The 17059-nt window shown below is 40.0% G+C and overlaps 1 protein-coding gene across 1 annotated transcript in view; it reads right to left on the reverse strand.

Annotated features, from left to right (window-relative positions):
• SWAP70 (switching B cell complex subunit SWAP70) overlaps positions 1-17059 on the reverse strand; it is a 367323-nt gene that overhangs the window by 55062 nt on the left and 295202 nt on the right. Inside the window, exons 10-11 of the mRNA XM_086955967.1 lie at positions 6030-6228; positions 762-858 (exon numbers count right to left, since the gene is read on the reverse strand). Coding sequence (XP_086812093.1) covers positions 762-858; positions 6030-6228 — 296 coding nt within the window. The remainder of the gene's footprint in view (positions 1-761; positions 859-6029; positions 6229-17059) is intronic.

The following is a 17059-nucleotide window of genomic DNA, read 5'->3' on the forward strand; positions in this document are numbered from 1 at the left end:
TTTCTGTGATGAGGGACACAACACCATGCTCCTCATTTTCCCCATAATTCATGTTTCACGGTGCTTCTGCTCTTGGGGCAAGGCAGGGTGTGCAATCAGACAAGCCTCATAGATGTTGTTCTATACCAGATATTATTTATATATGGAAGAACGGAGAGGCTGGGGAGATGGGCCAGTCACATTCTTATCAGTGCTCATTGTGAAGTAACAGGCTTGGGGGTGGGGAGGGCTGCTGCTGCTTAGGCTAATCAGTACCACTACTGTACCCGTTCGGATTCTACTATTAGTAATATATCCCAGGCTGACTTGGAAGAAGATGGTTGAAACTAATCCAGATGTTCATGCAGTACTGACAGAGGTTCAGAAACTTTCTGTTTTAAGCCACTTGCCATTTGTTTACCATGAATTAATCTTGCAGGTTCCAAAATGCATCCAACGTAAAATACCGACCTGGAAAGCATCCAGCAACAAACCAAAACTATTCAGATGTCATATCATACACTTGTATAGCAGTACAACCTTTATTCATTTTAACAAGTCTTATAGCTTCATTAAAGAATGGAAATTTTGTAATTATTAGTTGATTTTGATCATCTGAATGTGGTATGTCAATACCACTTCTCTATGGCAAGGGAAATCAACAGTTATATTTAGCCCATCAAGACAACAAAACAGGCATACATTAAAAACAGGTTGAAAGGGAACATTAAGATAATGTAGACTGAAGACCAATTGAAAGACGACGGGAATAACAATCGTACCTGGCTGTATCAATCGAAGCAACCCTTCATGATGCGCTACTTTGTCCTTCCAGCTCTTGGTCTTACTCGCTGCCATATCCAATTTCTTTTTCACTTCCTATTGCAAAACCAACAATGGTAATTTAACAAACATTCAAGAAGAAAAAAATCTCTGAATATCTTGACAACTTATATGTGTCCCAATGTTTACAATTTAAAAACATTTTGTCAGAAATATTTGGAATAAGATCCTTGAGGCAGTGCTGATAAAGCACTTCTCAGAGTGGGGTTGCCGGCCAAAAATGGCTGCTCATTGTAGGCATTTAAAAAAAATGTTTTAGAAAATGCTGATGTTTTGAACTAGAGAATGTGGTGAATAAGTCAATTCCTCCAGTGGGTGCCAGGTTCGCATAAACTTTATTTTTACAAAATAGCATTCTGTGGCGCCTTGTGAAGTGCATTGTGCCACAATATGAATAAATGGGCTATACATTTGGCATGGTAGTGCCCTGTCATTTACAGTAAATGCATTCTTCACTGAAAAGGTGTATTTGAGAAAATATTTTAACCAACCAGCCAGTCAACAGCTGACCAAGGGTCTGAGGTAACATTTTAAATGTTGTCCTGGTAAAAAAGTATTGAACCACAACTAAACACATGAAGTTATGAATAAGATACCAGGAGAAATAATGTGATCCGATTTAAAAACACATTAAGGAATTGAGCACATTGGAAAAACTACCATCAGAAATAATGTGCTCCCAGAAGATGTAATACCCTAACAGTGCCTTGAAATGGAATGTCCCTCAGAATAATGTGCAATGGGAAATGCTCCTGAAAATACTGGAACATGTGCACAGCGCTGTGGGCCAAAGAATATGGCCTCAGAACACTGAGTCTTGTGATTGCTATCTGCTGAGAAAGAGAACATTTTTGGACAGAGCGTGCAACATAAATCTCAGCAAACCTACTCTGGTTACCTAAAAACAATTAGAGCAGAGCCGTCCAACAACATCTCAGGATCACCACTGACCATGAAAATGATTTGCATTTAAATTCATTCCATGATAATTTAAGTTATGAGCTTATCGTGAAAATCAGTCATGCATCTGGGCCTTCTTGATCTAAATAGAACCAACTTGATTTATCGTAATACTGAAGACTGGCATGTTCAGGTAAGATATTTAGATGTTAGTTTGTGCTACTTTTGTCTAATTTGTGCCTCCAACAGTGGTGAAATAGAATAAAATGTTAGTAAACTGTTGAAAGGAAGCCTGCAATATATATTTGGTTCTTTGGGGAATAGTAAACCTTTGACATAAACTCTTGCGCCCTTTACTAGACTAAAATTCACGTTGCAAATCGTCTTCAAATTGCAGGCAGAGACAAATATCTCATTAAAAAAAATGGTAAAACAGTAATTAAAAAAAGTTACAACAACTTTGTATTAAAATCAACATTTGACACTCGGATTTGAAAAAATTGCAAAGGCTGCATTGAAAAAGAAACACTTGAAAGAGCCATAGTATTGACGTTTCCCCTTATGAACTTTTCTCAGGTAATCGGGGGGATGGGGGGGGGGGGGGGGGGTGTACTGCAGAACCCTTTCACTATTTCAAGAGCCACTGCTTGGAGGAAAACAGGAAGAGACACCTGGAGGTCCAGGGCTTCCAGTGACATAAAGGAAAAACAAAGTAGGAAACAAAGAAAGGGGAGCCTTTGGAGAGCAGGTCAGTGATGGAGAAAGGAAGGATAAGCCATATTTCCAGGCCAGAGTAACCAATGGACCAATCACAGCAAGGCTCCGATGGAAGGCGGGTGCTTTGGGAGATTCGTAGGAAGCGACAATGGAGGTTGGCAGTTTCCTTGTAACTGCGTAGATTCGTGGCTTCTTGACCAATAATATGACCAACATGTTTCCTGTCCCACGCATTTTAGTTTTCCCCCCCTTTCCTTCCTTGACCTTCTTACATTTACCAATTTGTTGATGTGCACATGTGCTCTCTGGCTGAGGTGAATTAGTCGAATACTCTGCTCTGCTGCCTGAATGACTACCGGTATATTTACTTCGCATTTTCCTGTCTCTGCATCCTCCAACAGAGGGTGGCCATCTCCTCCAGTCTCAGGCATTTCTGAGCTGCAGCATGAATTCCCAGCATTGCTTGTGAAACCTAGTAAGTCCTATACTGAAGATTTTGTACGAGAGGTCAAATTTGGTTGCTTATTATAATCACACTCGTTTAAAGTTTTCATAGGATTTCCATGTCATACTGGTAGCGTGTGAACTTTGGCCTTCTGAGCGTGACCTGCCAGAGATCCTTTAATCACGTTGGTGAGGTGCTGCCACTTTCTCTCTCTCTGCCCCTTACACTGTGTTCCCCAATAGAGAGCACTTGCTTCTGAGTCAAACTCTAAACATGTGGTGATGTGTCTCTCTTGGTGTAGAGGCCCTAAGAATAGCCTCAAAATCTTAAAACTTGTTCATATAAACGCAATATCCTCACACATTTGTATCCTTCTTGTACATATTAGATTCAAGGGCTCCATAAACCTATTTCATCTAATTTACTCCAACATAGAAAAACTGTATTTCAACATGATTTATCAAAACATGAATCCCCAAGAATGTATCTATAATGGGCCCAAGTTCATAGGTATAACAAGAGAAAGAGAACGATATTACAATGAGTTTCTATAGCGTCCAAGTAGAGTAAAGACCAATTGTTCATACATCTTATCGTTCCACAGTCTTTTCAACCAGTGAGTTATTTTGATCTAATTTTCTTTCCTTAAAAGGCACTGAGGCCAGGTTTTTCTGCAAAGGTATGTTTGATTAGCCTGGTTGGGTAAGATTTTATGGGATTTAGAAGCTTCCAGGAGAATTCTAAACAAATCAGTTGGTTTGTCGGGGCCAGGCGATTCTTGGTGGAATGCAATACCTCTGATGAAAATCTGGTGAACTAAGGGCATCATTCCCTGGACACAGGTAGACTCTGAACATTCCAACACCTCTACGACTCAATCCATGTTGCTGGGTATAAACCTTTATAGTGCAACTGGCAACATGTGTCTTCGCAATGCAATCTTATGCTTTAATATGCTGTGCAGTATAGGAAAGCGTCCTGTTGTGCCCTTTTTCAGATTAACTTCCAAATGTTAACTATCACCTAATTTAACACCTGCCCAACATCTTTGATAGCCAGGGCAAACACACCTCCTTTATTGCTTAGTGTTTTTAACATGTCATTATTCACATCTCTAGAACTATTCTCTACAAACACATGATACTCAAATGTGGACACTTCCTTTGTTCCTCTAGCAAAGAACATTAACTGCAAGTGTCATATTACAGCGTGGGTAATCTTGTTACACTGCTCAGTTCATAAAAAGGCACTTTGACTGCTAGAAACATTTTCTCCATTTGCCAAATCTGAAACAAATAGTAGCAAAAATGGCTTGGCCTCCAGTCCCGAGCTGCAGAGACTGGACAAACGTTTTCCCTTTTATACAACGACTGGGGTGCCATTCATGCCTTCAGCCCCCACCAAATAAGATGGCTGAAGCCACCTCTGGTCTCCCCTCCGGCAATGGCTGCATAATTTTGCCCCTCATGTCCTCCCTGTGCTACAATGCTGTTAGAGCTTGGCATCTCTTGTTCGCCCCCTTGAGCACTGGTGGTTAATCTCCTGGTGTTTGCTTCTCCTCAAGGTTGGCCACAAGTGCACCAGCTGCAAATGCCCGTTGTACATCTTTTCACACTAGCTGCAGACAGACCTCTCGTCCCATCTATGGGATTTCCATTATCTTGATAGCCATAAAAGCCTGTCATTCTCTGGCCATTCCTTTTACCACTCCCATGCACATCCTGTTCTTTCATGTAAAGGACATAACTGATAGAGGACACAGTATTGTGAGTATCTACTAATGTGAGACAAACTGAGGAGGCACAATGTTCAAATAACAGTCCGAGAATCATGGCTTACTTGGGCCACCCATGATCAAACTGGCCTATAGGGCAATCATGGGTTGGTCTGATAAGTCAGTGTGTGAGCCTGATTTATGTTTTGCGGGCCACCTTTCACTGCTGATTTCCTCATATTTAAACAAACCTAGCCTGCAGCAAGCTCAAATCCACTCAGCCTTGCATATACCGGTGTCTTTACAAGTTCAAAACTGCCCCAATATGCAAAAATGAGCCACTTTTTAGCTATCTAATTCACTAATGGGGGCCAGGCCTATTTTCTGTCCCAGTACAACCCTGGAGGCACGAATGTGTATGGCCACCATTTGAGGGGATAATGTGTTTGTGGTGGATACATTTTGAAATGGGAACTGCTGCGGAACAGAGCTTGTGGTATGGACAAAAGTTTTCTGCAGCCAAAATTTCAAGTTGGGGAATGTTTTGTCTATGGCACAGTCTCCTATTGGATGATGTTTCTGTAGGAAACAGTTTCACACTGCATTGCTGCTATTGCATGGAATGCTTCTATGCCTGTCTTGCATGCAATGGCTCAAAATGTTTTTCTTCTGTGGCGTAAAATGTGTTTGAGTGCTCTGATCCTGCTGGATGCAATGCATCTGGTGGCTCTGCTTCTGCTGGACTCAGTTCTTCTGTGCTTCCACTACATGCAAAGTTTTGATGGTTTATGATTCTTTTGGACACAGTGTTTCTGTGGATGTACTTCCTCTGGGTGCCATGTTTCTGATTGTTCTTGATCCATTGAATGAAATATTCACAAACAGACTCTTTGTGTATGCTACAGTGTTTCGATGGCTTCCTGTCTGTTGGATGCAACATTTCTGATTGCTCCACTCCTTCTAGATACAGTGTTTCTATGCTTCTGTTGGTTTCAAAGTGTCTCTGCTTCTACTGGATAAACTTTTTCTAATCTTCTATTGCATCTGATGTCTCTGCTTTCACTGTGCAAAATGCTTCCATGCTTCTCATTTCTGCTTGCTCTTCTCGATACAGGAAATTACTCTGCTTTATGTAGTTGGCTATTAACATTCTTTAGCCTGCTGCACTCCTGAGAATGGTATTTAAAGAAACGCCACCACAAATTCTGCATCTGTTTTGGTGAATATGAACTTACGCCAATGTCAAATGCAGGTATGTACAATCATCTCATTTTACCCCAATCTTCGAAACAGGCTCTGCCATGTATCCAACTGCAGCCTGCCTTACGAAAGTCAATAAAACTTTAGTGACATTCCTTGTTTATTGTAAGTATTCTATCCCAGGAATTAAATTTCACAACAGTTATTTTAAAACGGTGTGTGGTGCCTCACCTGATACTGTTGAAGGGCTTCCAGCCGCTCGCCCTTAAGCTGTTCCAACTGTTCCATAGCGACTTTCAGAGCGCGGTCCTTCAGTATCCTCTGGTTTTCAAGCTCTTGTTTCTCTGCTTCCGTCATCTGAATAGCTAGAGCCTGCTGCCGGTGCCATTTTTCTAGTTCTGTTCTCTTAGCTGCCTCTTCTTCCAGCAACCTGGAAGAGAAAATCAGAAAGATAGGTAATAGCATTACTAAGTGTTGGTTGACTCAGGCAAGGCACCTTGATAGGTCCTAGTAAATGTCTTTATATACAAGGATAAAATGCCATATACATCTGCTGCATGCTGCCGAGGTGGCCTCATTTTACAAGACTTGAAACCGAATGTGTACAAGGGTAGTGAAAGGGTGACACTGGTGGCTTTATTTCACTGTGATAGTTGTAAATAAAGTTCACGCCTTGGACACTCAGATATACTTCGCTATTCACTTATATTAGAACCTAGAGACAATGCTCTGGCACCTGCAGACAGTGAAACCTTCTAGGCACATAACTCGGAAGGAATTTACATTACTAAAACTCATTTGGTGTCACAGAATGCAAATACCTTACAATGAAGTTGTTACTGTTGCACTTTAGTAGTCAGCAGTGGCTGTCGTCAATATGCATAGGGTATATGATTGATGCGTGAACAATAACACCCGGCCATACACAGGTCTCTATCAGTTTAGACACCATGGGCCCGATGTAGGTAAATCTTTTTTACCACTTCATAAATACCGATTCATACCGAATAGGTATTTAAGAAGTGGTAAAAAAGAGAAGGGCAGATGTAGGTAATTTTATTTTAAAAATTACCGAATCGGAAGCAATCGGTATTTACCGATTCGGTAAATACCGAATCGGTAATGCCCATTGATACCTATGGGCATTGAAGCCCATAGTAATCAATGGGCATTACCGAATCGGTATTTACCGATTCGGTAATTACCGATTTCTGCAAGGGTGCAGGGGGTGTCACTTTGACACCCTCTAGCACCCCCAATACTGGCTTGTGTGCCATGTGGCACACAGACATGCCCTAAGGGCATGTCTGTCTGTCACATGGCATAGGTGTGCATGGACACATGTGCATGCACACCTGGATTCGGTATTTTAACACCCAATTGGATTGGGTGTTAAAATACCGAATCTGAAGGGCCTGTGGGACTGAAAGTAGTCCCACCTACATCCCGAATTTTAAAACTCGGTAAACTTACCGATTCGGTATTTTTCAAATTCGGTAATTTTACCGAATTGGTAAAATACCGAATCGTACAAAAAAAGGTCCCCTAAATCTCAAAAGGCCAAATACCGGTCGGAAACGGCCGAATTCGGCCGTTTCCGACCGGTATTGGCCACCTACATCGGGCCCCATATGTGTTATATTTATTTTATTTATTTTTGATATTTATAAAGCGCATCATATACCCTCAGGCGTCTTGGCGCTAGTAAAACCAGTTATTTGTGATGGTTAACGTGAGGAAGGATCAATCATTGATCGAACAGCCAAGTTTTTAGGAGCTTGCGGAATTGAAGGAGGGAGGAGCTCTCCCTGATGTTTAGGGGTAGAGTGTTCCAGAGCTTCGGGGCAGCCACCAGAAAGCGTTACAAAACGGATTCCTACAGCCGATTAGGTGCTCCAAGATCATCATTACAAAACAATGTAAGAGGCAGGCACAGTAGTTGATGTAGTGGTTATAAGGTGTGTGCGACATGATCTCTTTATTGTACTGAAAGCTACAATTATTTGGAGTTTGGGTTATTTTGTAATTTAAACTGCTGAGTATCACAATTAATAAATGATGGCTTCTTAGAGTTTGGTTTTATCAATAAAGGGTCCAAGCGGATTTCTCTATATATGTTTAGCTGGTATCGCACCACACACATGGTCCAAGGCCACTTCAGGATGCCGTTGAAAATAATCAATTCAGGCTAAAATTCGGAGTTAGTCAATAAACTTGGGTCTTTCAATAACAAACTGGTAGTGGAGTCCTTCTAACCTAGCCCCCCACAGAATAGACTTTGGGTCAATAGATGTACTAAGTAGAAATACGTCAGTGTCAATGGGTGTATATTTGTCAGCGGTAAAAACAAAGGTTAAATACCATTGATCAAAACAGTCTAGTTAGAAGCAAAGATATATTGTCTCTAACGACATTCATTTGTTGTGCATTCTCAACTTACCCAACTTAACATTTGTAGTCCTGATTGAAACAAATGGTTCTCAACAGTTTTGGGACTAATGAGTGGCTTGTTTTGGCTTTCTGGTGTGCGGTTAGGGTGTTCCAAAACCTATGGCCTTGTAGTCTCTGTTTTGCTTGCTTGAATGCTCATTGGAAGATTGGCAAACTGTTGCTAGTTAGGAGAGTTTGGTTGGTGCATAAAGACCACCTTCTGCACACATCCTGTGCCCTTGCTAAAGGATGGCTTGTGCACAGTGCAGAGCATTTCGATCTTGACCTTGTACTTTACTGGCAGCTAATGCAGGGCTTTTAGGGTATGGCTATGTTCTTAACCTTCTAGGCACCTACTGTCATCAATCAATCAACCTTTTGGATACACCTGTAAAAAATATTACAATAGTATAATGGGTGGGAAGCTATTTTGATTTGATTTAAAGGTTAGACATTAGGGATCATGATAACTAAAATTTAGGGCCTTCACTCATGTTGTTTATTTGTAAAATGAAGGTCAGATTAAGGAATAAAGATAACATGGAAAATCTTGAATTTGACACCAGAAAGTGGACCGGTCCAAAACTATTAGGCCAGTTAAAAGGATCTCTTTCTGTCTTATCAACACCTCTTAAAAAACATATTTAAATATACTGAGTTGTACATATATCATCTAGTGTTCCTTGCTACATAAGGAACCGAGGAATCGCGTCTGTAGAGTATGCATGTAAATATGAACAAAAGGAAGGGAGACTGAAAAGATTCATGGGGCACTCTGCAGGATACCTTTTTCTTGAAACAATAGTCATACAGAAGAAGCAAAGAAACAAGGTTGTTGCTAGGTATCCTACATATGTTGCAGCCCAGGGTATTATGAAATTTACATTAAAATCTAACCAATTATGGTTTGTTCCCTAAAGACGACTCCCATGCCATTATTAAAACTGTACAGCAAACTTTATGCAAATCCTTTTCAAAATCAATGCTAAGATCTTTTATCTGCATTTTTATCTTTACAAAAACAAAACATTTTTAGCTGCCTTTGTCAAAAGTACCCTTTTTAAATAAAGGATCGATTGGTTTAGATCATCAATTTGTCCTAGTGCAAATTGATGTCTTGGGCCCAGGAAGTGTTAAATGCTGTTAAATGATAACTTCAAGCTATTTAAATCCAGCTACTTCCGTTCCGAAAACTGATTTAAGTGTAGCAAAATAGTCAACTCTATAATGAGTGTTGTGGAATTCTCTCAAATCCATTAAAAATCACTGCAAAAGCCTACTGTCTATTGGTTAATTTACAGTCATTTTGCATTCCTTTTTGTACCATGTACTACATGGTTTGTTCTGATATCTCCCATATGTTGTTTCAGGCTCATTCTCATGCTTGGCATTGTTAAGCGAGAATTCATAAAGGTCTAGCTCAGCGTCTGGTAGTATACATTTCTTCTGTATAGTACAAGGTCTATTTTTACTCTTCTCATGAAAAAGCCATGCACCTGCTAACCCGAGTTTCAATTTCTGTCACATGTAGTCGTATTGGAAGTCATTTCTGAATAAACATATTAAAAAAGTCAAGCAAATGGAGAAGGGTTTGCTTCAGATGCCCACTGCTACAGATGGCAAAATTCCACTTGCTCCTGAACATGGTTCTGTAGACCTCATTAGGCGTGCAAGCATTTTCACCTTATGCCCAACAGTGTGAATAGCTACTATGGTAAATAAATTGTAGTGCATCATTGTAATATTCTCTCAGGAGACAAGAGTCGGATATTAAACACTTTACTTTGCAAGGCAATGTGTAAACAAAACAACACCATTATGAGTTCAGGAGGTGAGGTTAGGTTTCCTCTTGAGCCCAATGGGTCAACAAAAGCACTTGTTTCATAATATGATTTAGTTCAACAATAAGGAGGCAAAGAGGAGATAACCCTGAACACATTAATTTAAAGTCGCCTATGGATGATTGTTGACCCTTTCGTCGTCCAAGGTACATATTGTTGTCATGAATATGCCACAAAATCTATGGCACTAGAAGATGTCATTGTAATTACAGGACACCAGGCATGTCAACAACAGTCCTAGAAAGCCAGATCTATGGTCTACTAAATAGGAGGGTGACAAAAAGAGAGGATCAGTGTTTTTTCTAGTATGAAATAGATGGAAGTTCAACACATTTTAGTCATGCTACTAAATTCCCAAAAGTTTTCAAATGCATCTCTATCCCTCCTTGTCTTTCTCTTTGCTGGTGTCAAAGTCATGTTTGCGTTTGTAACTCACTTTAATAGTAGCAAAACAACGTTCAGATGTCCTTCACATAGGCAAGATGCAAGTGTTAAATAGGCAACAAGCAATCTGAGCCCATTCAAAGACCTACAGCTAATACAGCCTGAGAGCAAATCAAACCCACTAATTCAAGATTTACACTCTATGGGTGTTTAGCCTCCCATGTAGTGCTCAAATACAGCTTAGGACCTAGGGGCGTAATGGATCTTTTTAGCTGGAATGGGATCAATAGGTAGGCTTTCTGAGTAGTGAACCTATCCACTTTGCAGTACACGTTAGGCCCAAAACTATTTTCAGCTTTCAAAACATTTGTGGAACTAAAATCTCCATTCTGGAGCAGCTTTCGGGTGCTGTCTGATAGAGACTTCACTGTCATCAATCAGCTAAACAAGAGTTTGCTGTGACAATCTCTTGAGAAGAAGAAAAAGTTCTGATCTTGAACTTGTGTTGCTGGATGCTGACGCAGTGGATGTTAGTGTTGTGGGTATATGAGAAAGTTATGAGTCCGGACTATGATTAATCAGTTGTGCTCTGTCCGTCTAGATCTCTTAGACTTGATCAAGGGTACTTATAGAAAATGCAAGGAAGTGCCCAAACGTGCTAACATGCAGTGTAGACTAAGCTACACATACATCCCTGTAGGCTGCTGGGCATTTGCTCGGCGGTGGAATACAAAACAATTTTGCAAGGAACAGCAGCAAGGCATAGATTCACAAAATCGGCAATTAATGAGCCATTCTGATGATGCTGGACTTAGGACATATATTGTAGATTCTACAGCTTGCAAAATCTAAACAAAAGAGGCTGGTGCAAATGGTATGAAATCTATGTAAACTAGAGCTAGCACATGATGATTTGGAAAGAGTCATGCCAGCAATTTCACATCCATGAGCAGTGCTTCTACGTGTCACTGCACATGGCTGCACACCGTGACATGCCCTTGTGCCACTTGCACAGTCCACACAGCTTAAGTGAAGTCGTGCATATCATTCTGGTGCATAAACCTTTACATATAGACACCTGTGTATGCAAAATGGCGTAGAAAAATATTCAGTGTTCCCCACAAGTCAAATCTGTACACAGAGCATTTGTCATGGTATGCAAAAGAAACCACCACTGGGACTTTAAAAACCACTGGTGCATCGACTGTCAACAGATGTAAGCACTTCCTTTCCGCCTCTTACACACCCACTTCCTCTCCAGCGTTCAAATTCTGTTTATTTCCTGTAATCCCGTATCAGGCCGTGCAAAAAATCGAAGACTACTGTAAAGTCCTGCTCCTGTACCGCTAATTGCTGTTTTGTAGCTAGACTTGTGCAATATATGTCAAAGATGTACACGTGTGCTTGCTAGAAGACAATAACAAGAGGTGTTGTCTCTTCTGCATAATGTGTACACAATTTGGCATCAAACTGCTCCAGGGGCCCCGCCTATGGGGAAGCACTCATCTCAGGATGACCAGCTACAAAGTGCTTCTATGGCACACTGATTGGAGGATGTGGCTTTACACCCCTAAGAAAGTGTGACCTTCAAAATAACCAAGAAATGCCTGAAAACCACTGATGTGACAATAATTGCTAGGCTGTTAATGCAGATAAAAAGGCACTCATGCGATAGTACAGTAAACCTTTCCTTCTAGCAGAGGCGCTCTCTTCACAGAAAGGTTCATTTATTCATCTGATGAATCAGACTAGCTCTCCAGATGATAGTACGGACTCGGACATAGTAAAAAAAAAAAAAGCAAAAATATGAAGAGAACAAACAGACTTCCCTAGGTCCCAGCCTATTTCTGTTCATAAACATATTCCTCTGGTTGTGGCAAGCCCTAGCACCTTGGTCTGAACAGATTCTTCTACTCTCTATGCTACTGCTTTCTACATGGTCTCATTAACAGTGATGTAGGTTTCTGGTACTCAACTACTGAGCTATCTGAAGATGCTGGACATATTACTTTGTCTGCTTCAAGTGTGTAGCTGCTTATGTGAGAACAATCACTTGGAAATAGAAGCCATTGAGATGCATACACCTTGGGTCCTTGCTGTGAGGATCTCATACGTTTCAGATTCCTGCTCAAACTGCTGTTTACAAAGTACAAGTTTAGCTGCAACTCCTCCAACTATTCTATATAAATACTGATACTTGCAGATCTTGATGTAGACAACACTACAATCTGCATGTTATGACCTATTTTAAAGGGTTAGGTTTGTAATAGGCAATAATTATCACAACTCCAATTCCTGGGTTACAAGATGTTAATAGGTCCGATTGCTATAGCATCCCCGACCAGGCCATGTATGAGATTCTAAATGTCCCAACCTTCAAAAAGATTAATGGTGCTCTGTTACATTCTTCCAAATACCCTCCCTGTCTTCTTTAGATTCTCCTTAAGTCACTGGAGATTGAGTGTCTCAATTATTCTGGACTTCGGTGGATAAGCATAATGTGTTAACAACTATCTTCAATGGTCTACCGCAGCAGACATTTACTTACTGGAAGATAATATAGATATATCAAAATTAATGACAGCTCAGATCTCTCTGAATATGTGTACAGTGATCAATCGATATGAAGCAGCAAACCTTAGAAGGAGAAAAGGCAAGAATTGTGGGTGTATGGCGACATAGTGGATCGTTACACACAACAAATAAAAGTGAAATGTAAGGCTTGATGTTCTTCTTCACCAGTAACCTCCACTGGTCTTTGGAGACCAATGCAATGAGAGCGATGTGGCTTTCCAAATATTCTGTTCCACGAGAGTTGGGGCCAGATGCTCTAAGCCATTTAGCAAATCACAAGATTTGCAAATGCTAAATGGCATTTTCATATGTGCTAACCCCATTTTACAATTCGGAAAGTGCTTACCGAATCGCTAAACTGGTTTAGAAATGGAAACAGAATCTCAATTTGGAAGGGGCTTGTTTAGGGCGCCCCTTCCAAGTGCAATTTGGATTGCTATGTATCAATGGCATTGATTAGTGACTCCTCAATGGAGATGGTGATCCACTTCAAATGGAATTTTGCGACTGACTTCAAATTACATAGGTCAGTTTGAAAAATCTGAATCTATTTACAAAAATGTTAGTGCACAATTTGCGACCACTTTTTGCAAATCAATTCTTTGCACATCGGGCCCTTGGTTCCTCCATCAATTTCAGGTCTAAAAAATCCATCTGTTAGAATCAGTACAACGTGATACTGGATCAAATGAAATCTCAGACCAGATTTGGTTAAAATGAGCTTTCAGTATGATAATATGTTATAGAAACATTTGAATAATATTGTGCTAATTAAGTTTAGATTGGGGTGAGTATTTTTTCTGTATTTCCATTTTTCTAAAACAATAAGAGCTACATAATCCTGACAAAGAAGTGAAGGACCTCTAAATGCACAAACAATTATAAAAGGATCTATTGTGGATGTCATATTTTCAGGACAGATTGGAATAAAAAAATATTTGATTTGAAGAAATAAATACAAAGAAAAAAGCTACTGGATACATACAAAAGCATCAAGTTTATTTAAATGGAGGATCTGATAGGCTCGAAGGCAATTTTCAATAGTAAAGAGAAACGCTACCCATAAAAAAGGCTGAAATCATGTACCACTGGGGTAAGTTTGACGAGATGAGGAACCCGGTTATAAACGTAATAATAGGAAAGAGTTTAGATTATTAATCTAATCCAATAGTGCAGAAACGGTAAAACGAAAAAATGCGCACACTAATGTATGCTAGCTATAACTACAATCAGAAGTACCAGACGAATACCCATTTGATGCCTCATGCCCTGTGAACTTTCCCCTGTACATAGGAGGCTAAACAGACACATGTCAAGATTATGGAACTTGCATGGACCAATGCAGGATCTCTATTTTCAGAATAGTCTCGTCCATATTTAGTTAACACTAACAAGTTCAGCCATGTAGAGGGATGACGTAAAGTGTGCATAATTAAATACAGTTCTTTGTGGTAAAGTCTGCCTGCTGTCTACTTTCTGTTTACAGCTAGAACAGAGGGTTGGGCCATCACTGTATTCAAAGAAATGTTAGCAGTGGTCAATGGTGGGAAGGTGCTGGCCAAAACCCTTGTACGTAACTAAACATGTTTGGTATCCTACACTCTGCAGACCCATAGAAATAAACATAAGGTTTTACCTTCCCACAGAGGCTTACTGCCGCGTAAGGGAAGTAGAAAACACGTTGAATTTAGAGCTTTAGTGAAACATTTCCATTCTTCTGAGTTCCCATGCCAGCCATTCAGCATGATTGAGGTATCAGATCGATAGATTCCTCTGGAAGTGGAGAAATGGACAATCTAAGGTTTTGTTATATTTTCCTACGTGTTTGAGGTTGGTGGCTATCATCAGGGAGAGGGGCTCCAAAGATACTATTTGCAAATATCCCTTTGAAATAATTTCCTACAAGTGATATAACACCTGCAAGGATCCCATTCGTATTAAATAACTATGCATGTACGACGTCGCAATATTTAGAAGACCCAAAAGGACACAAGTGGTTTCACACAAACACGCTCCAGTGAGCTGGATGAGCAATTTTATGGCAATTCTGGAAATTTTCTGAAAGATCTACTAGCTAGTCGGTCAGTAAGAAAGAGCACGACAACCCACTGGTACATTGGTCTTCCTGTTTTAAAAATGGAAAAATATATAGTTTTGATACATATTATTCACAAATATCTTTCTAGTATACATATTTATCACCAAAGTAGGGATGTTAAAAATGTCTAAAATTTAGTTGCTCTCCTTTGCTTTGGCTCTCCTTTGCTTTGTCTGTTTGACATCTGCTGGGACCATAAACATATGCACAATCTACATGTACAGTACCTGTACCCTAAGGATACATATCTGGGTCCCCACACTCTATTTTCGTGTTCTTGCATGATAAAAGGCAGAAATGAAATGTCACTTTTTAAAAAAAAAGAAAAAAGAAAGGTAAAGTAAATAAATAAAAACATTGTTTGAAAGAACTAGTAGTCTGCTAAAAAAGAGCATGGGTGTTGACCATCTGGTAAACATCTAGTCAAGCACAGCCAGTGGTGGGAATGGAAATTCCCAGTTCGAAATACAAAGGCACTATCTCCCTCACAGATAGACATTGTCGGAGAAAAGTAATGGAAGTGAGGTGTGGGTACAGGGGGAAACATCCCTCTGAAAAGGGTAGGTAAGAGAAGTAGGCATGCAGGTGCACTACTAAAAGGAATGAACTGCGAGTACAGCAAGACATCCCCATAGGTGAAAATCTGAGGACGAACCACAACACAAAATGGAGCGCTCAGATTGGCTGAGGTGACCAGTGATACAAAACATTCTCATGTGATCCTCACCCTCATATCTTCATGGTGCATTCATGGAACACAGGCAGGCACAAGTTCATGTGGCCACAGCACTTGGGTGCCTTACTCAAGCACTTGCAAGCAAATATCTTGCTAACCCGAATCTTTTTCTGTAGATAACATTCACATTTAAAAGATAGACATTTTTGAGAAAGAGACGTCAACTTCTTCCAGGAAAAAGTTGGTGTTTTTATATGTCAACCTCAATGGAGTAAATGGGAACTGGTTGACTGATTCATCAGGAGACTTCTAACCTTCAGGACTTCAATTACCTGGTTATTAAGGGCCTGATTACAAGTTTAGTGGATGGGATGCTCTGTCACAAACATGATATATATCCTGTCTGCTGTATTACAAGTTTCATAGGATATAATTGAATTGTAATTTGGGAGACGGGCTATCAGTCACGTTTGCAACGGAGAAACCCTGTCCCCCAAGATTCTATTCAGGCCCTAAGTCTTGCAGGAAGGATTAATATTTCTGAGTCTTTCAAGTTATTCCTGAGCCATCCAACTGCTGGGGATTTGGAGCATGTTTTGGTCCTTGTGAGAATTTTGACATCAGCATGCTCATCCGCATACCTGGGTGTCAGTATTGCAAGGCCCACTGTAATCCTAAATGACTTTAATCTTACCTTTCAACTGGAAAAATAATCTTTCATCTGAATTTAAATTAACACTATTTATGTGCCTTATTTCTGTGCCTTACAACACCACATGTTCAGGTTTGCTTATGGTTTTTAGCATGGCTGTTGGGGAGGGGTGCCCTATTTTAAAGAGATCGAACTTTCCTTCTTCTGATACTCTTAAGGTTTTAAAATAATAAAAACAGTATGCTGTTCACATAAAGGATGAAGTCATAATGCGAAAATGGCTTAAGAACTCTTAAAATATATAGGAAAGCCTACAAGAAAAGACTCCTAAATTAAACTGTTAGTTTTTCAGAATTAGGGAATACATTTTCAAAGCTGTTTGCAGACATACACTGAGGATCCAATCACACAACATATCTAGCTTGAAGTAGGTTTGAAAATACACATATTTCCATTATCTTATTTCACTCCATCAGCATTGATCACAATTCTTCTAATAACTTTGTGCTCTCTTTGTTCTTAGGAAGACATTCTTCCTGCCTTGGTTGAAAATGAGTTTGCCCACATGTCACTTCCTTCATTCTGTGTGCTCTTGGACCAGTCTGT

This window comes from Lissotriton vulgaris, chromosome 2_1 (genome assembly GCF_964263255.1).
Source record: "Lissotriton vulgaris chromosome 2_1, aLisVul1.2, whole genome shotgun sequence".
Taxonomy (NCBI): Eukaryota; Metazoa; Chordata; class Amphibia; order Caudata; family Salamandridae; genus Lissotriton; species Lissotriton vulgaris.